This window comes from Mercenaria mercenaria, chromosome 18 (genome assembly GCF_021730395.1).
Source record: "Mercenaria mercenaria strain notata chromosome 18, MADL_Memer_1, whole genome shotgun sequence".
NCBI classification, from domain to species: Eukaryota; Metazoa; Mollusca; class Bivalvia; order Venerida; family Veneridae; genus Mercenaria; species Mercenaria mercenaria.
In genome coordinates this window covers 24,784,490-24,805,708 of record NC_069378.1, presented here as the reverse complement: position 1 = coordinate 24,805,708, position 21,219 = coordinate 24,784,490, and the positions used below count along the sequence as shown (strand labels likewise).

At 36.7% G+C, this 21,219-nt stretch overlaps 1 protein-coding gene across 1 annotated transcript; it reads right to left on the bottom strand.

Moving 5' to 3' along the window:
- Positions 1–343: 343 nt before the first annotated feature.
- LOC123538364 (lupus La protein-like) lies at positions 344–20,770 on the bottom strand. The gene is made up of 13 exons (XM_053530481.1): positions 20,487–20,770; positions 17,049–17,118; positions 15,373–15,479; positions 14,465–14,566; positions 13,688–13,795; positions 10,662–10,765; positions 9,240–9,311; positions 8,331–8,409; positions 6,796–6,894; positions 5,011–5,128; positions 3,997–4,118; positions 2,492–2,561; positions 344–1,952 (listed from the first exon to the last, which is right to left on the bottom strand). The coding sequence occupies exons 1-13, from the start codon at positions 20,538–20,540 to the stop codon at positions 1,888–1,890; spliced, it is 1,170 nt and encodes a 389-aa protein (XP_053386456.1). The 5' UTR covers positions 20,541–20,770; the 3' UTR covers positions 344–1,887.
- Between the last annotated feature and the right edge of the window lie 449 nt (positions 20,771–21,219).

Below are 21,219 nucleotides of genomic sequence, written 5' to 3'. Positions count from 1 at the left end.
ATAAAAAGTTCTTGTAATCTTTAATGTCTGGCAAAATATTGCAAAGCATATAGAACACAGTTTTCTTGTTATTTGTTCTTGTTGGGTTTAAATTCACACCACATAATATTAGATCATGAGACTCTTTTTAGCTTTTGAAGACGGAGGAAGATACCAGATGCCCCTCTAATGGACACCCGAGAATAACTACTAGAAATACTGTCATCACTATATATCACCATCCCTCTCCCTTCACAAACAGGACAGTTGGAAGCACACATCTGGACAAGAATAAACAGTATCCAACGAAAAATCCACAAAAAAAGCTGACAGTATCTTTAGAAGAAATAAAAGAACTTCAAGGTTTACAATGACAGATGTTTATTCCAATAAATCAGTTTCTTTTGTTTAATGAAATGAAATTAATTTACAATGAAATATCAAAGTCAATAGAAAAACAAAGTACAGATAAAACATTTACAAGACCCATTACATTTAGCTAATTGCTTTCCTCGTACGGTTGTGATAACACAGTATTTAACAGCTTTTAAAGTGACTTTGTCATATTCCCAATGTCAAGATTAACAAATACAAGACTGTATTTTCCAGTCCCACAAATTCATTCAAAAAATGTATCAAGGCATATGAATAGGAAAGATGAAAGGCAAGTCTGTTTAAAACAAGTTTGCTAGTGTCATAAAAAGTGACAGTTTATTAAAGAACTATATATTAAAATTCACACAGTCTGAGTCAGATGAAAAAATAGTCTTCTGCAAAACATGTATGCCCCCTGTGATGGCCTGCATGAGGCAAGTAAGTGGGTATGCTAGCCTCAGGCTTCAGGCTGCCATCCTATGAAAACTGACAGCCAAATTGTTCTTTACATATTGTGCGAAAACCATTTTCTGTCTTGCAGTCACTAGGACCTAGACCTTTGACCTACTTACCCCCAATACAATTGGGGACATTATCATATTGACCAAAACCAATCATCCTATGAAGTTTGACTATTGTTAGACCTAGCACTCTCTAGTAACTGATCAGAAACCAAAGACTGACAGATAATTAGCAAAACTGCATCCTTTCAAAGGCCGCATTATAAAACAAAGCTGAATCATTGTGTTGTGATCTGCTATAATGATGAACTTGACTAAAAACTAATGAATCAAAATAAAATGACATTGAAAGACGATATTTGTCACACTAAATGCTCCATGCATCCTTTATCCTCAATGAAAACTCTAATGGCTATGTACACTTACAAAAAATAAGCTAAAATATTTTTCATGCCAAGATGAAGACACAAAATATTCCATTTGTACATTTGAAGCTCAGAAATTTTGATTTTCCCCAAATGCACACGATATATGTTATTAAATTTAGAAAATGCTTGAAGACTGAAAAACATATCCTAGGTCTCTATGTCTGGAAATACAGGTCACAAGTAATCACAATCAGGAGTACTTTGTCCAGCACGACATATCTGTACTATCCAAGTGAGTTTTAATGTGATAAGACACAAAACATTGAATTTTAGTATGGCCTAAACTGCAAATTATAAAACTGATCCATATGATTACATCTATATATACACATTTTTTTTTTCCAAATAAAAGGTCTAAAACTGTAAACTTCTTTGACAGCTATTAAAATCCATCTTTTAAGAATACTATATGTTTACAAGGAAATTTTATAAAAAGAAAAAATTCAAACAAAGTTTTAAAGTTTTATCCAACAGCAGACAAAAACAACAATCTGTGTGCTTTTGTTTTCCCCTCTCTACTGCTAATTAAAGCATTGCACTTCCAGTGTCCCTTTCTAAAAATGTTTTTTTCTTGACCGGGTTGTTCATTCTGAATGCTGTTCTAACAACCCTTCCTTGACTAAAGATATCTTTTTTTTTAAACTTCAATCGCCGTTTGAATCTCCTTCAACTGTCACTTCAACTCTCACTTTTTTGGCTGGTGGCTCGTCTAAAAATCAGAAAAGAGAATTCTTCATTGCTCAAACACTATGATACATGACAATAAACTAAAAGATTCAGTTGAAAATATTTACTTTTTATAACGTTTGTTGATAATATATATAAGGAAAATGCATTTTTTTTGATGAAATGAAGTTTGACCAGGTTTTTTCTTTAGTCTTTCTACCAGCAGAGCATCTAACTGAGGCTTTTCATCTGGAAATTGGGAAGAGGTCTTGACCTTTCAAATTAGGAAGTTCATGTGCCATAATTCCTCATTTTGAGAAAAAATGCATTTTATTAAAACCAACACTTTTTCCTTCTGGAAATGATGCCTCTCACAGATGAAGTTTGGTATAAATGAGTTTCTCACTTCATTATTTGTGAAATGTAACTGCCAAATTAGAAACAAGAAGTTTCTCTGCCACAAATGCAAGAAAATAAACTTGTTTTCAATAGGGACGTGGCCGAATATCAGAATCTGTTATATAATAATGTAAGGTTCTAATAATTTTGAATGCAGAAGACTGTCTATAATTCTTGACTTACCATTATCATTTTTCTCTGCAGTTTCCCCTCTCTCTTCAGCTTTTGCCTTCTTTAATGCATCTCTGGTTGCCTAGGGTGAATAAACAATATATTTAAGGTTATATGTATTTTGATGCAAACTTCCTAAAGTGAAAACTATTTCAGTAAATTTCTGAGAATATTCCAGAAATCTGTTGGTTTGTCGAGCCTGCTACCTCTGTAATATTGTTATTGTAAGTTAACAGTACCTTGATTTTCAATGCTGTATTCATCTCTCATGGATTTTGCCAGGCCTGGATACCACAAGGCACATGACATGTGGAGTGTAATACACACTTTGTCATCCACAAGATAATATCCGGCAAGATCTCTGTATAAAGTAAATCTTTCACAGGCTACATAACAATTATAGGTCATATGGTGACTTTCCAGCTTTGATGGTGGAGGAAGACACCAGGTGCCCATCTGAGCACTTTTTCATAACAGATGGGCACCTGGGTAGAACCACTGACCTTCCAAAAGCCAGCTGGATGGCTTCCTCACATGATTTTGTTTGTTTGTTTTGGGTTTAACACAATTTTTCAACAATTTTTCAGTCATGTAATGGCGGGCAGTTAACCTAACCAGTGTTCCTGTATTCTGTACCAGTACAAACCTGTTCTCCGCAAGTAACTGCCAATTTCCTCACAGGAATTATCAGAGGTAGAGGACGAATGATTACAGACACAGTGTCTTTTATCAAATTGTCACTGAGAACATACGCCCCGCCCAGGGATCGAACTCCGGACCCCGCAATCCATAGACCAATGCTCTCCCTACTGAGCTAAGCGGGCAGGCTTCCTCACATGAAGAATTCAGCTCAAAACCACATCAGTAAGAGGCAAGTGATTTGGAGTAAGCAACCTTAACCACGGAGAGCCCCACGTTACATACAAGTTTTAACCTGCCTGCTTAGCTCAGTAAGTAGAACGTCGGTCTACGGATCGCGGGGTTGTGAGTTCGATCCTCGGGCGGGGCGTATGTTCTCCGTGACGATTTGATAAACGACATTGTGTCTGAAATCATTCGTCCTCCACCTCTGATTCATGTGGGGAAGTTGGCAGTTACTTGCGGAGAACAGGTTTGTACTGGTACAGAATCCAGGAACACTGGTTAGGTCAACTGCCCGCCGTTACATGACTGAAATATTAACTGCTGGTTTAAATTCATACGAACCAGAGTCCGATGCCACAAGCTACAAGCACATGGTAACTACTATTTATGGTTAACTGTATCAGCCGCACCATGAGAAAACCAACATAGTAGCTTTGCGACCAGCATGGATCCAGACCAGCCTGCGCATCCGCGCAGTCTGGTCAGGATCCATGCTGTTCGCTTTCAAAGTCTATTGCAATTAGAGAAACTGTTAGCGAACAGCATGGATCCTGACCAGACTGCGCGGATGCGCAGGCTGGTCTGGATCCATGCTGGTTGCAAAGCCACTATGTTGGTTTTCTCATGGCGCAGCTCAATTATGTTCTATTTACCTTTGAAGGGCGTTTGCCCCATCTTCCCTTCTGTCTATTTTTACTGTATCTATTTTGTTTCTCTAACTTCCTATTTATACTGTCTTCATGCATTTTTCTCCATCTGGCAACTTCTTCTTCACCTGTTACAGGTAAATAAACACATTTTATGTCAGTTATTGTACAAGCAACTACAGAATTTATTGTTTTGCTTTTGTTGAGTTTTACACCAATGATAACAAAAATTACTGTATAAGTGGAAAAGTTCGCGATGTGGAAATATTTGCGAATTCAAGAAATTTGTGAACGTATCAGTCAGTCTAAATTTCCGCATTCATCAAGATGCGTCATTCATAGTAAAGTAAAGATAATTCAATCTGGCTTTGGAACTTTTAATTTTTCGGCAATATGCGAACATTTTTGCTCGTGAAATGTCTAGAATGACCAGCGAAAATATCCACTTATACAGTAATATCAAATGGAAATCACAGAACATTTCTGCCGTAAGTGCTTCAGGAAGGACTTGTGTGCCCCTTCAAGCTCGATTTCCCTAGCAGTCTGAAGTGAAGAGCAGAAATGCAAACCTACTGCGATTTGTAAACCTTCAAACTAAACTTACTAGTAACCCTTAACCTATTTAACATATTAAACATTAAGCTATGCAGGTTGGAAGCTATAAAGGATGCTCTTTAATCCTTTAAAACCTAACCTGCATTCAATTTTGTTTTTGTTAGGTTTAACATCACACTGACACCATTATAGGTCTATATACAGCGACTTTCCAGTATTTCATGGTGGAGAAAGATCCCAGGTGCCCCTCTGTGTATTATTTCATCACCGACAGGCACCTTAGTAGGACCAAAGACCTTCTCACATGAAGACTTCAATGCCCCGAGTGAGGCTCAAACCTACTGGACCCAGTGTGGAGCAAGTGATCTGAAGTCAGCGACCTTAACCACACTGCCACGGACGCCCTCCACTCTCTAACTTGAACTGGAGCCTCAAGTGTGTTTCATGTATTTAATATAGGCTTACCTTCAAGTACTCTAGCCTCAAGTTTGTTTTCGTGTATAATAATTTCATTATTATTTGCCTCCATTACTTTTTCCAAAACTTCTTTTGCCATGTTCTCTTTGTCATATCGTACAACACACTGAAATACATATCATATCTAATATTACAAGTGCTAAATTAACATTTTCTTACTTCTTCTAACAGGTAATTTGCTGAGAAAGATATATAATGGACATACAAAGTGTTTCAAGCAGCACTGGCATACAAGGACGTATAAAGATTTCCAAAACATTTTTGGTTTGTTTGTTTTCTTGGGTTTAATGCCGCATCAACAAAATTATACTTGTGTAGATCAACTGACCTTCCATAGGCCAGTACCTTGATTTTAATAAGTGTATGTGTGTGTTCAGGTTTAACGTCTTTTTCAACAAGTTTTCAGTCATATAAACGACGGTGTCTACTTGTAGCAGTGAGCACAATGCCAAACTTTATAGTGCTGCCTCACTGGAATATCACGCCGTAGACACGTGACATGATACCCCACCCAGTCACATTATACTGACACTGGGCTGACCAGTCCTAGCACTACCCTCTTAATGCTGAGCGCCAAGCGAGGAAGCTACTAGTACCATTTTTTACGTCTTTGGTATGACGGGGCCGGGGATCGAACCCACGCCCTCGAAGCGTTTGCTCTACCACTAGGCTACCGAGGTGGTAGCAGACCCGTAACGACAATCAGCAATTTCCGATCATCTACGTATTGTCAGTATGCAATTTCGACATTCTCCGGTTTTTATGAAAAATATCTGTCTGTTATAACCCTTATCACGGACACGATTGATTCTGCCTTTGCGACCAGTGTAGATCATGATCAGCCTGCATATCTGTGCAGTTCGATCTTGATCTTCACTGGTTGCCATTCAGTCAGTATTTTTTTTGGTAAGAACCCCTTTCAACAGTTAATGGTACTGTCCAACTTGAAAGATGGACAAGTTCATTATAGAAATTTAGCAGGGTAAGGGTTAACGGAAGGATCGCACGGTAATTGTCGACTGTCATCACAGGACCGATACCTTAAGGCAGCGGACATGTAAAGACAGTCGGGGACTTCCGCATTCTCCAATATACATTCTTGTGAGGCAATCTGGCATTCACAAGCTGGCAAGTAGCTCAACGCAAAATATGACTTACAGGAAAACATGAAAATGCCCAAATCATATAGTGCACAATACATAATTTGCATTACGGGTCCACTACTACTTTAAGGAATTCTACACCTCAAGCTGCGTTTTGAACACTAAGCTTTTCTATTTGTGAATATTAGAGAATTAAACCCTCAGAAATATTACACAATCTACAGTTACAACAATTATATTAATATACTTTTATATCCTGTTACTCTAAATGTCCAAGTTTAAGACCAAACTCTACATGATCATTTCCCTGAAAGTTTCAAAACCAAATTTTACAGCAGCATTCCCCTGACAAGTTAATATTAACAATGCAGTCCACAGCTATTTATTTTGGAGTTTTCTTTCAGAAATGAGCCGCACCATGAGAAAACCAACATAGTGCATTTGCAACCAGCATGGATCCAGACCAGCCTGTGCATCCGTGCAGTCTGGTCAGGATCCATGCTGCTCGTTTTCAAACCCTATTGCAATTAGGGAAATCGTTAGTGAACAGCATGGATCCTGACCAGACTGTGCAGATGCACAGGCTGGTCTGGATCCATGAGGGTCGCAAATGCACTCTGCTGGTTTTCTCATGGTGCGGCTCAAATTATGTATACCCTTTACCACTAACCTCAGGATCCCCTCTATTGAAGTCTATCCAGGCGATTGGTCCGTAGTCCTGCAGTACGTTTTTGATATCTTCTCTACGCGTTTCTTCTTGGTTCATTCCCTGAAAAACAATATTACACATAGATTATACTGGTCAAAGTGTAATAGGTCAGTTTCTTATGTTCTGATTATTGCTCCATTCATGTTTGAAATTCATCACAGTGCATGTACTTAAGAGCTAACTTAGCCTATATAAGACTTAAAGTAAAATGAAAACTTAATAATATACTGTTGATAATAGTATTACATTCTATAGCTATGCCTTGTTGGTTGATTTTTAGTGCTGTTGGCTGAGACAAGGTTGTGACCTGATCTCAGGGAGTTTTTAAAACTATTTTGGAGTGATGACTAATACCTTTGCCTTTGGGGACTTTAGCAGTGTTTCGGTCAAGTCTGAATTAATTAAATCTGAACTATTTTTACAGATGCACTTAACATTTTAACATCTTCAAATTACAACTAGAGTTGCTTTTGAGAAAAGCGCATGTCTCCCACAGCTGCCTAATCATCTAAATAGCAAGTCAGTCTTTATATACTGTTTACTCACTACAAATATACCTTTGAAGAGTAAAAAGGCTGATTTTGGGTAAATCAAGGGCCATAATTCTGGAGTGCCTCAGGCGATTTGGCTAGTTAATGAACCTGGTCGAGGAGTTATGGTCAAAAACATTTGGTTCAAGTTTGGTGAAGATCGGGTGAGAAATGTTGGACTTATAGCACGGATGAGAATAAAAAGGCCGATTTTCGTTAATTCAAGGGCCATAACTCCAAAGTGCCTGGACCGATTTGGCTCATTATCGTACTTGCCCTACTACAGCGCATGCACATTCATCAACTTAAAAGGACTCCTATACTACTCAGACTGCATGCACATTCCTGGAGCCAAAAGGACCCCTATACTACTCATGAGTAGTATAGGGGTCCTTTTGGCTCCAGGAATGCGCCTAAAATCTTGAGCATTTTTCGGTAATTCAAGGGCCATAATTCCGAAGTGCCTAGGCCGATTTGGCTAGTTATCGAACTTGGCCAAGCACTTATTGGCAGACACATTTTGTTGACGTTTGGTGAAGATCGGATGAGAAATGTTCAACTAAGAGTGCGGACAAGCTTTGTGACAGACAGACACACAGACTGGAGTAAATCAATATGTCTCCCACACCACTGTGTGGTGGGAGACATAATAATCTCTAGGTTGAACAAATGTCTCACACAGAGAAAGGACATAACACCAGAAAAATTGGACATGAAACTCCTAACAATATGTGCATGCCAACTTCATGTTGATGCTGCATACCAAATTTCTTTTAAATTGGATGGAAACTTTAGGAATTCAGTACACAAGGAAGTGTGACTGACAGACATTTTAATGCCTCATGGGTCTTTGACACCAGGGGCATAAAATATTATCAATCAAAGCCCGAAAGTGCTGCCAACACTTTTTACCAAAAAGTCTGTGTATCAGTCAACTTCATACAGAACAATATCAATTTACCGTACCGTCATTAACAGCAAAGCTCCTTTTGGCATTTCATTTTCAATTTTCTGCCACCCATCATCCTTCTGTCTGTTTGTAGCCCTACAATAACACAGAATAAAAGCAAAATAGTTATGATATTCATATCAATAATTTTCAAGGAATTACATGCCTTCTTTCAACAGTATTTCAACTATTGCAGTCAGCTCACATAATCCATGTTCCTGAATTTTCATCAGTATAAACTTCTTCTCTGCAAGTTAGTAAAACTTTCTCACATATGTAAGTGGTTGAGTGTGGAGAATTTTAGATGAAACATTATTGTCAATCATCTTTCACATTTTATATTTCAGGAAAAATCCAAGTGTCTCCACTGGCATTATTTCAAGCAAATAAGGGCACCTGGGTAGAACCACTGACCTTCTGTGACCAGCTGGAAGGCTCTCTTGCAAGAAAACCATTCTACACCCAAAACAGGTTTTCTAACCCTCAGGGCTGACGGCAAGTGATTTGACGTCAGTGGCCTTAACCACTCAGCCACACAGGCTTCAATGATCCAATGTACAAGTAAAAAATCAAAAATATTATGGAAGAAAAGCCAATAATCTGGGGCATATTTTTTAAGATGAAAATACTTTGCAAACAAGTATTCGAAGTTGTAGTAGGAATTTTGTAATGCTATAAGACCTTCAGAAGGAAATGTCATTAATGAGCCGTGCCATGTGAAAACCAACATAGTGGGTTTGGACCAGCATGGATCCAGACCAGCATCCGGTTTCTTTAATTGCAATAGGCTTTGAAAGTGAACAGCATGGATCCTGACCAGACTGCACGGATGCGCAGGCTGGTCTGGATCCATGCTGGTCGCAAACCCACTATGCTGGTTTTCTCATGATGCGACTCAAATGTCATTTGTTTATATATATACATACTTGTCCTTCTTCTTCTGTTTTTCTTCTTGAAACTGCTTTCTTTCCTCTTGTTTTTGTTGGTAGTATGCATTTCTACAATACATAGTAGAACTCTAACTAAATTTGTGCAATAAACACATTTCCCTTTCTCATTTATATAATACAATCATGCTTTCTCTTATTTTATGATATTGCTGGTTTTTCAATGCGAATATACTTGCAAGTCAAAAAGTTAGCAAAATGGGGATTCTAGACATTTCGCAAGCAGAAATATTCATGAATTGCAGCTTGCCAAAAACTGAAGTGCCAAAGGTAAGTTTAATTCATCTTTACTTGACTTTAAGGACAAGTCTTGGTAAAAATGTGGTCGGAAATTTACGCTGGCTGCTATTTTCACGTATTTCTTGAATTTGCAAACATTTCTACATCATGAACTTTTCCACTTATACAGTATATCTGTTAAACCCAGTGTAAGTTGACCTGCCAATTAATTGGGAATAAGGCAAAATGTCCATACTGATTAATCAGTACAAAACAGAATGATCACTGATTAAACCAGACAAAAATCAGTAACATGAACAAATATTAAAGAAAAACTATCTGAGCCACGCCATAAGAAAACCAACATAGTGGCTTTGCGACCAGCAATACTGTTCTGTTCGCTTTCAAAGCCTATTGCAATTAGAGAAACCGTTCATGCTGCTCGTTTTCAAAGCCTACAGCAATTAGGGAAATCGTTAGTGAACAGCATGGATCCTAACCAGACTGCGCAGATGCGCAGGCTGGTCTGGATCCATGCTGGTCGCAAAGCCACTATGTTGGTTTTCCAATGGCGCAGTTCATCTTGTTTCTGAGCAAGAATATCATTCAACTATATATATTTCCTTCAATATTTAACATATTTGTCCAGGTATGGTAATTTTTTCACATTTTTTTTTATAAATCATTCTTTACGCACATTAATACATACTTTCAGAGTGGGAATTTCATCTATGGAACATTTATAGAACACTAAATCCAGTTCACATTGGGAACAATGTTACGATGTCAGTATTCGTCAATGATGAAAAGTTCTATTTGTCAATGTTATAATTAATCAGTACAGTAGATCAGTACTATCCTATTATAACAATCTTCACTAGTTAAAGGTGCCACATGAAATATCTGGCTGGATGGTAACTGTTAAAGCAGACAAGTGGCTCTGCCAGCGCAGAACAATTACCCGAGAGCCAGATATTTCCATCTGCACCTTCAACTAGTCATAGATTCTTTTTTTTTGCATGCTGTACTCTTCAGTTTATTGAAGAAATAAAATAAAACAAATTTAAATGTTTTTCTTTTAAAATTTTTTTCTTATACTTGCATATGAATGTGTGCATTCATTCATTTTTTCCTGTACCTACAAAATTTTGAAAAACATGGGTGTATATACCAGCTACTCACTTTGACAATCTCTTCTCCAACTCCACATCATTAAATTTGACAGATTCTGCCTCAAGAAATTTCTTCACGCTGTCCTCTGCTTTGAAAGTCACAAAAACTGAGCCCTGAAAACATCAATCATTAACATACGGTATTTATTTATAAAAAGGCTTCTCACAAAGAAATGGACGAAACACTTGCATGTTAGTGCTGGGGATCAAATACAGATGATTTTGAACTACCAAGTAAAACTGTTTCTTTACATGTTAAACAATTTTCTTCTATATATTTAAGAAAAGGCAGGTTTGAATGAAGCATAAATAACGTAACATTGTATTTAGACTTAACTACATTTGCTACCTGAAACCCATATGGGCAAACCCTCCAGAAGACTGGTAGCAATTGTAATAGGTAGATAGTACAAACAAGAGGGCCATGATGGCCCTATATCGCTCACCTGTTATCATTGCACTTGAGGACAAGAAGGTCCTCAGAAAAAATATCTAAATCCAAAGGACAGGAACAACAAAGGGAAGAAATTTAACCAAAAAGAAGAAAAAAATTCTTACAAGGTATAGATATGTCAAAAAACACCTAAAAATTGGAGGTACCATCCATGTTGTACCACAGAAAAGTGGTCTCGGTTTTTCCCTATGGCCAATAATAAACAAGAGCACCGCCTTGCGGGTGCTGACGCTCATCTGATTTTTTTTGTGTAATAGAAATATTGTCCTACCCATGATTTTCTAAGTCTAAAAAGGGCCATCATTCTTGCAAAAAGCAGGATAGAGTTATGTTTCTTGATGTTCAGTGTCCACTTATGATGGTGAAAAACTGTTGCAAGTTTTAAAGCAATAGCTTTGATAGTTTATGAGAAAAGTTGACTTAAACATAATACTCAACCAAGAAAATGATTTTCTAAGTCCAAAAGGGGCAATAATTATTGCAAAAAGCAGGATGGAGTTATGTTGCTTGCTGTACAGGGTCAGCTTATGATGGTGAACAAGTGTTGCAAGTTTTAAAGCAATAGCTTTGATAGTTTAGGATAAAAGCTGACCTAAACATAAAACTTAACCAAGAAAACTGATTTTCTAAGTCCAAAAGGGGCAATAAATCTTGCAAAAAGCAAGATGGAGTTATGTTTCTTCATGTACAGGGTCTGCTTATGATGGTGAACAAGTATTCCAAGTTTCAAAGCAATAGCTTTGATAGTTTAGGAGAAAAGTTGACCTAAACATAAAACTTAACCAAGAAATCTGATATTTTCTAAGTCCAAAAGGGGCCATAAATCTTGCAAAAAGCAGGATGGAGTTATGTTTCTTGCTGTACAGGGTCAACTTATGATGGTGAACAAGTGTTGCAAGTTTTAAAGCAATAGCTTTGATAGTTTAGGATAAAAGCTGACCTAAACATAAAACTTAACCAAGAAAACTGATTTTCTAAGTCCAAAAGGGGCAATAAATCTTGCAAAAAGCAAGATGGAGTTATGTTTCTTCATGTACAGGGTCTGCTTATGATGGTGAACAAGTATTCCAAGTTTCAAAGCAATAGCTTTGATATTTTAGGAGAAAAGTTGACCTAAACATAAAACTTAACCAAGAAATCTGATATTTTCTAAGTACAAAAGGGGCCATAAATCTTGCAAAAAGCAAGATGGAGTTATGTTTCTTGCTATACAGGGTCAGCTTATGATGGTCAATAAGTATTCCAAGTTTCAAAGCAATAGCTTTGATAGTTTAGGAGAAAAGCTGACCTAAACATAAAACTTAACCAGGCAACGCCGACGCCGACAACCGCTCAAGTGATGACAATAACTCATCATTTTTTTTTCAAAAAATCAGATGAGCTAAAAAGTTACTAAAAATAAGCTATTCATAGTAACGTAAAAGGGAAGTAATTAAAAAAAAAATATTGTAAGTGAACAAAAGAAGGATCTGCCAAATAAATATGTTGGCATAAATGAAATTTCAGATCAGTATCTTCATTAGTTACGGAGATATACCCATTTTAATTTGAAATAAAGGGAGGTAATTTGACATAAAATCAGTCCATAGTTATCTACCCTGATTGTCTCAGTCCAACTAATAACAATAATGAAATTTCAAATAAGTCCTATAAGTACTTACTGATATAAATCCATTTTGATTAAAATCAGGGGAGGTAATCAGATATAAAATAACTCTGGAACCTACGACTGGATCTGATTTGTCATGGAATCCAAGATTTATTGTTGTTGAAGATATTTTGGAAGTTTGTATCAAATAAAACCACAAATGAAGTCTCTATATGGCTGCAAAGGCCAAAATAGCTGATTTTGGACCTTTAAGGGGCCATAACTCTTGAACCCAAGAAGGAATCTGGCCAGTTCAAGAAAGGAAGCAAGATCTTGTGGTGATACAAGTTGTGTGCAAGTTTGGTTAAAATCAAATCATAAATGAAGCTGCTATTGTACAGACAAGGTCAAAATAGCTAATTCTGGCCCATTCAGGGGCCATAACTCTGGACCCCATTATGGGATCTGGCCGGTTGAAGAAAGGAACCAAGATCTTATGGTGACACAAGTTTTGTGCAAGTTTGATTAAATTCAAATCATAAATGAAGCTGCTATTGTGCAGACAAGGTCAAAATAGCTAGTTCTGGCCCTTTCAGGGACCATAACTCTGGAACCCATAATGGAATCTCGCCAGTTCAAGAAAGGAACCAAGATCTTATGGTGATTTATTTTACATAACATTAGAATTTATTAAATTATAGGAAGTTCTCATCAACAATACATGTAAGGTATGACTGTTTCCTGGGTTTCTCACCAGCACTTGCTCCCTGGTAAACCAGTCAAGTCCCTTGTAAACCAGTCAAATCCCTGGTAAACCAGTCAAATTTAGCTATTACTAGGATTCAAACCTGCAACTTTAGTTCAGAAGCCAGACATTTTACCTCTACATCACTGTGCCATAATTATCAGTATTTTTTGGATACCGAAAAAAAAAAGAGTCTTAAAACAAGATTGATTTTCCTTTCTTTTTCAAAATCATATAATGTTATCTCACCTTGAACTTTTTCTTGACATCTTTTCTCATTGAAAGACTTTCAACTTCTCCAAATGTCTCAAACCACGCTTGTAAAGTATCCAGCGTAGAATCCAAAGGAAACATTTTCTGAAATTTTAGGTTTTTTTTTAAAATATATGAGCCGTGCCATGAGAAAACCTACATAGTGGCTTTGTGACCAGCATGGATCCAGACCAGTCTGTGCATCCACGCAGTCTGGTCAGGATCCATGCTGTTCGCCAACGGTTTCTCTAATTCCAATAAGCTTTGAAAGCGAACAGCATGGATCCTGACCAGACTGTGCGGATGCGCAGGCTGGTCTGGATCCATGCTGGTCGCATACGCAAACACCTGTAACAGTTTTACTGTAAATACAGCTGAAACTCGTTATCATGAATTCACTTATCTAAAAATGCCAGCTATCTCGAAGACATTTTTAAGTCCATTCCCAAAAATACATACAAAAAAAATATCATTCCAAGTCAAATTTCTGTCACCTTGATGTATGGATGTTTAAACTTTAGCCTGCTGGAAGCAAGCGATTTTGCGTTTGTTATTCAGTCAACAAGTTTTTAGCAAACACCTCTTCAAATTTGATAATTAGTATTGCCCAAACTGAATGATGGACCAGTCCATTTCAGAAATATAGTTGGTTAAAGGTATAGATTCATATGATGATAGGTGTCAGCATCAGATCCTGCACTAAATATTATATCCAGGAATATGTCTGCAGAATTCTGAAGGCTACATCAGTATATGTACACGTGCAATACTTACTGCGTATATAGATCTAGCAGCTAACTCTTGTTTTCTTTGTTCGTTGTTCTCTGGGATAGGCTGGTCAGGATTTCTGCGGATTTTCTTACCATCTTCACTCACCTGCAACACAATTATACTAGGTATATGTAGAAATATTAATCAAAAGAAAGAACCCATTTTAACTAGAAATGACAGCTTATTTCTGTGCTAAATGTTCAGGCTACTAAAAACAAGTACTCAGACACTTCGCAAGAGACAGCACCTAAAATATTATATTGGCGATTCCTGAAAATATCTCTGCTAATAAACAACTGGCATGACTGTACTGTGAAATCATTAATATTCGTGGGGGACTAATTTTCGTGGATTTCGTGGCTGAGTCAATCCACGAAATTTAATTCCAACGAACAAGTAAAATTCCCATTCTATATATATTTAAAAGTTGAAATCCATGAATTCATATCCCCACGAAATTGCCATATTGACCAAAACCACGAAATTTCATGCCCACGAAATTAAATGATTTTACAGTATTCTTTGTTACAGCTGGGATATCCCAGATATCAGTATATATGTACAACAAATTCATTACAGTATACAATATATGTACTTGAGTATAGAGAGAATTCATTTGCAGTAGTATACATAGCAAACACATTCACAGTATACATAGTACACACATTTACAGTACAGAACAAATATCTATTATGTAAACAGTAAAGAGAAAACAAAAGTAAGCAGTAGATAATTTACAGTGTCAGAATTTTTTGTACTTATATTTTTTCGCAAGTAGTATTTTTTTCTACATGTGAAATAGTCACTTGCATGTGGCAACTTTGCAGGCTTTAAATTCAAACCCAAAAAGTGTACAGTAAATATCTTATCATACATAAAACATACACTGCAGTATAGAGCACATAATTTACCTCTATCAGTCCTGATGTTGACTTTCTGAGAGATTCGGCAATCACCGCAGTATCCTCCGTAATCTGCTTCAACCTGTTGAAGTTCAGCATGATTTCCAGAGGAACCCCTATTCTACAGTTAAGGAAAGTACTTTCTTAAGAAAGGGACAAGAACACCCATAAATGCCAGAGTTTTGCACATGTCATACGAAAATGTTAAATTTATCTGTTCCCCAACTTACCAAATTTAGTCACAAGTAAGACAAGGTTTTCCTCCTTTAAAATCAGATGTAATAAGTTGACACATCTAAAAAGTGAGCCAGTGGTATTGCCCTAAAGTATTTATAAGTGTCAACAAAATGCAGCCAAATTTAAAGCAGTTAAAACAAACAGTCTTAACCTTTAGCCTGTTGGTGGCATGTGATTCTGCCTTTGCGACCAGTGCAGACCAAGATCAGCCTGCACATCTGTGCAGGCTAATCTTGGTCTGCACTGTTCGCTATTCAGTCAGTAAATTTTCAGTGAACACCCCTTTAAATAATAAATAGTATGGCACAAATTTAATGTTGGACCAGTCCATTTTAGAAATTTAGCAGGCTAAGGGTTAAAAAAGACTGTCTTATAGATGAGTAAGTACATCTTGTATCTTGTATAGGGCAATAACAAAGAAAGAGAAAACCAGTAAAATCTGTGAATGAATCATTTGATCATTTCAGAAGCTTAAAAGAGTGATGTCATGCATTTTAAATTCGGAAAAAACAAGAGCTGGTTTGTAAAATATGTATACCACCATGACAAGTTGTCCCTTTTTCAGTCCTATGGCAACTATGACCTTGCCCTTTGACCTCAAAAACAACAGGGGTCATCTATTTCATAAGTCGAATCATGTAATCGGGTTTAATGGTTGTAGGTATAAAAGTAGTTCTTAAGTTTACGTGCAGAAATAGTTTCCGATGTCCAGGTTCCGGTGACCTTGGTCTTTGACTTAGTGACCCAGGACTGACCCCAAAACAAATTGGGGTTATCTACATGGTCAAGTTATTGAGGGGAAACCGTTTTCAAGGTTTTGGTCCCTATGAACTTGACCTATGACCTAATGACCCAAATAACAATAGGAGTCATCTTATTCATAACCCTAATCATGCTATCAAGTCTGAAGGTTCTTGGTCATGTTAATTGTTCTCAGATTACTGAGTGGACGGTTTTAAAGGTTCAGGTCTCTTTGACTTTGACCTTTTGACTTACTAACCCCAAATATTATAGGGAGTCACCCACTTCATAACCCTAATCATGCTATTTAGTCTGAAGGTACTGGATCAAGTCAATCTCAAGTTATTGAGGGGACACTTTTTTCAAAGTTCACATCCCTGTGACCTTGACCTTTGACCTACTGATCCCAAAAACAATATCGGTCATCTACTTTAAAAGGTAAAATATGAAAACGTAGTGATAAAGGAGGACCAATTACAAAGGAAGCAAAGAAGCAGATAAGAACAAAGATAGCAGAAAATTTGGAAGCTAGTTCAGAATTGCGCAAGAAGAATCAGAAGAAAGTACTTGCAAAAATGTAAACAACAATACATTTCTTGTTATCTCAAGAAGCAATAAATCTGGTTTATAGGGCAGGCAGGACAACAATAAAGTAGACACTGGAATCAGTTTCTTAGCAAACTTATTTTACATGAGGTAAAAGATACATCCATCATCTTGCTTAACTTGCTCTTGTAGAAATCTGTCTCTTGGTAAGTTACAATCACCAAAGTAATACTGAAAGAAAACAAGACAAAAATGTTAAAAAATGTAGAGTACATAAAAACAGAAACAATTCTGAAGATTTCTGAATATCAACGTCACAGAATTCTGTTCTATATTTCCAGGGAAATGTTATTAAATGTAAGTTATCCATTTCAAACAGTTCAGTATCATTGTGTTCCAATATCAAGCCAGAGTAGGATTCCTGAATGCAGAATGACAGGAAAGCAGACATCAGAAGAGACAGAATGTTCCATTAGTATTACAAATTTTATTGAACCATTCAAATTAACATAGTCATGGTTGACAAAAGTGTAGGTCATATGGCCATTGGTGAATTTCCAGCTTTTATGGTGGCGGATGACCCCCAGGTGACCCTCTGTGCAGAGGTGAGGGGCAAGTGATTCGAAGTCAGCGACCTTAACCACTCGGTCACAGAGGCCTCCAAAATCACTGCTTGAAATCAACTGATTTATTTATAGTATGCAGCAATACAGGTCAGCTGAAACTCTCAAGTGACCTTTATTTATGCATACTATTAATAAATCAGTTGGAATGGTACCTAGGATTTTCCCCCACCATGACAAGGCAGTCTGAAAGACAGCTATATCCCCCGCCACTGTTATGGATAGTGTAGTCCAACTAATTGTAAGCAGGTCGCGATATTGTGATAATTTTTGCACAGGTCAATATCTCTCCTCCACGTACAACCCACTTACCATTCAAAACAATGCGGAAAGTTTTCCTTCTATGTGTATATAAGTTAAGTTAATATAACCTTTGGAGGCTTCAAATACATATTTAAACCCATTTTTTCACACTAAAAATTACATGTTTGGAAAGCTATAGTCAAGATATGTCCTAACTAATGAGAAAATCTCTGTTTTATAGGCAAAACACTTTTAAACTCCATGTATGTCGGTGTGTTTTCCGCTTTAACCGTTACATTTCTACCTCAGTCATGTAAAGCTGTGTATGTATCGATCGGTTTATAATTAAACACTGTTATACGCAGGGCTCCGGAAATTTTGATAACTCAATCGGTCCGAAACGAAAATCGTGACATCGGTGCTACCCCACCCACCGCATTCCCAATATTACATATTTTGTAAAACGTGATAGAGTAAAGAAATAAGCATGTCATGCATTAAAACTAAGTTACCGGTCACCGCGAGTTACCATACAATGAAGACAGTGTTTCAGTGTTATGTGTGATCGTTCCTTTGTTTAAATTTCGATGTTTTTCCTGCTTTCCTGCAGGGATAAAATTGCCGGCATTGACACCGTGTACGTAACTAGTCTAAAAGCCAACGCACGTGACTTCGGTACCGTATACACGGCAGATACTTTGTGATGTTTCCTCATTCTTTGACGGAATTCTATAAAATACAATGCGTCAAAGTGAATTACACGACACATATTCTCTGCTAAACAGCCTCAGTATTTTAAGAATACTCTGTCGCGGACCGAATGTGTGTTATGTGAACGCTGAGATCGAATTTCGTATAGTACCAAAAGGTCACGCGGGTTGGCCACGCATATTTCATTTCACTTACGTTGTACTTCAGTAAGCAACTACATTATATAAAGTTATATGTTCTCTTCTGATGTAAACAAAATTTCATTCTGAAACGTTTTTTAAAAGACCAATTTGATAAACAGCGCCACTTCGGTTTTCTTTATCATTCATGTTTGCCGGTCCATTTTTTTTTCTTTTTCTTTTTTGTTTCAAAGACGATTTTCTGCACTTGTTTCAACTGGAGCCCCAACAAATGAATCATGTAATTTTTTCAAATCAAGTAATTATAAAAAATATTTTTAGCGGTTTTCCGTGTGATGTCTTTTTAAATCAAAGACCTATAATGTACATGATTAAATGCAGTGACCATTTGTTTTTTACCCGTGATCAAACATAACCTTTTTAAATAAACCATCCGTCGGATTCTAAATAAAAGAAGTGGATCCCCGTCGAAATGATTTGGATCCAGTCAGAAACATTTGGAAACCAGTCAAAAATGTTTAATACATGGCAGTCGGCTGTCTGCTAACATTAAAGGATGTGCCGCGCGAGCGCTGATTGCGTCACGTGCTAATTACGGACCGATTATCAAAGTGACAATCAGACCGATTGACACGTTTATTGATTATCTGAGGGTGCGACCAACAATTTCCTGCTTGGCAGGTGATCGGGTATTGAGATATCAGACCGAAATTTATACTTTTCTTCATTTTTACGGGACCGATTTTTTTCGTTTTTTCACTTCACAAATCGGTCTGAAAAGTCAAAAATCGGTCCAAAACCGACAAACCGGCAAATTTCCGAAGCCCTGGTTATACGTTCCGCGCATTTCATTGGTTACTTGTTTACACATTTAAAATTTTGAATACGCATACGGAAGGTATTATGGTAGGTTTAAGTTAACATGACATTTTTTAACTTTTGTTTATCAGTCAGGGGTGTAACTGTTTTAAGTTATCGCATTTTGTAACCCATTTGAGTTATTGCTTATTCTTTCATAACTTGTTTCAGTTATCATAAAATATTACAATGCCCTCCTGTGCCAGTTCCTCATTTTGAATGAGACTAATGCAATTATTTCCTGAATCCTTGAACTTTTATCTTTCCAGCTATACAATAAATTTTTTACGCAAGGCTGATAAAGTTTTACGCAAAAGTTTTAAAGCTATAAATCTCTTAACAACCCATTATCATTATGCTTATCAGGTCATGATCAGACTAAAAGAGAATTTGATAAACCACAGTTTGCTACTAATTTTACTTTAAAGGTCACTTCATGAGAACAGCAAAAAGACTTTGTTTTGAATAACTTACCTGAGTTAACAATATTTTATAACTAATACTGGTTATAAAATGCAAAAGTAACTGAAATAGGTTACATAACTTAAAACAGTTACACCCCTGACTGTTTATATTAAATCATTGTTTATGTTTTCCTAGTAAAAAAATAACCACACGTAAAACTATAACTCATGAAGTTTAAATCACATTGATTCCCACCACAGTTTGGATCCTAACTACTTGAGATATAGAGGCAGACATACGGTAAATATCGGTCTGTGAAATCAAGTCTGCCTTGCAGTCGAAAAATCGGGACTATGGATAGTGAAAAGGTTGTACAGCGTATCTTAAAAAAATAGGCGGTGGCTAGAGAACTGGAATCAGTTCCCTAACTTATTTGTCCGGAACCAGTTCTCTAGCCAAAGTACCGTGCATAGGCTAGGGAACCGGAATTTTATTTCTATGCATAAAGCTGCCAAAATTCACTATAATAAGTTCGCTGTCTAGGGTTCCGGATCTCTAGCCACTGCCTCAAAAATATCCGCCAATTGTCTTATTCTATGTCTTTCTACATATAGTATACCTCTACTTGTCTGATCACTTTCTTCTCAACATCGGTGCTTGTTTCTGTCGACATCTTAACTTCTTATATATGATCTTTTTGCTCTATTTTTTATCCACAAAAACTTTTATTTACTAAAATGTTTTAAAGTTATTTCTGCTACTGCTAATTCAAGTGTTTTCCGTACAGCTGAAACAAATATATGGTAACTAAGTCTGTTTCAAACGTTTATATTCTGTTATTTCACAAAAACCACGTTGTTTTCATCATCAATTTCTCATCATTAGGCGCTCTTGATTTTCTGTACATGAAAGCTTTTCACAACACTGAATTTGAATTGGTGTCTATTTCCCGTCGGGTCCCGTCCCGTAAAGGTATAAAAGCTGAACACCACTAAATCTGGCTGTTATTTATTTCATATAAAATCAAATTAATTAATAACGTTTTTTCCGACAATATTAGCATATGGAATTAATTATGTCGCTTCTATAGAAAAAGAGAAAGCAAAAAAGAATGAGAAAGCTACATTTCATTAAATACATCTCTCTAAATTTAATCCTTTTCTCTTCTTTCAATGTCTCTTTGCGAGACATAAAGTTCTTATGCAACAATTTTTATCTAGCATATTGAAAGAATATTTTGACATTATGCTACACTACATACGGAAATGCTGCAGAGTAAATAAAACACGAACGATGCTATTGAGAAAGGGCACAAGGAAAGGAACAAAGATTATGACTATTTATATTTGTAC

What these genes read in the sequence shown, in the direction of transcription:
- LOC123538364 (XM_053530481.1), bottom strand. Translation starts at nt 20,540, where the DNA reads ATGTCGACAGAAACAAGCACCGATGTTGAGAAGAAAGTGATCAGACAA. An exon ending in AAGTGATCAGACAAGTAGAG is followed by an intron (nt 17,119 to 20,486) that starts GTATACTATATG and finishes GTTTTCTTTCAG; the next exon opens with TATTACTTTGGTGATTGTAA. An exon ending in AGTTAAGCAAGATGATGGAT is followed by an intron (nt 15,480 to 17,048) that starts GTATCTTTTACC and finishes ACTGTAGAATAG; the next exon opens with GGGTTCCTCTGGAAATCATG.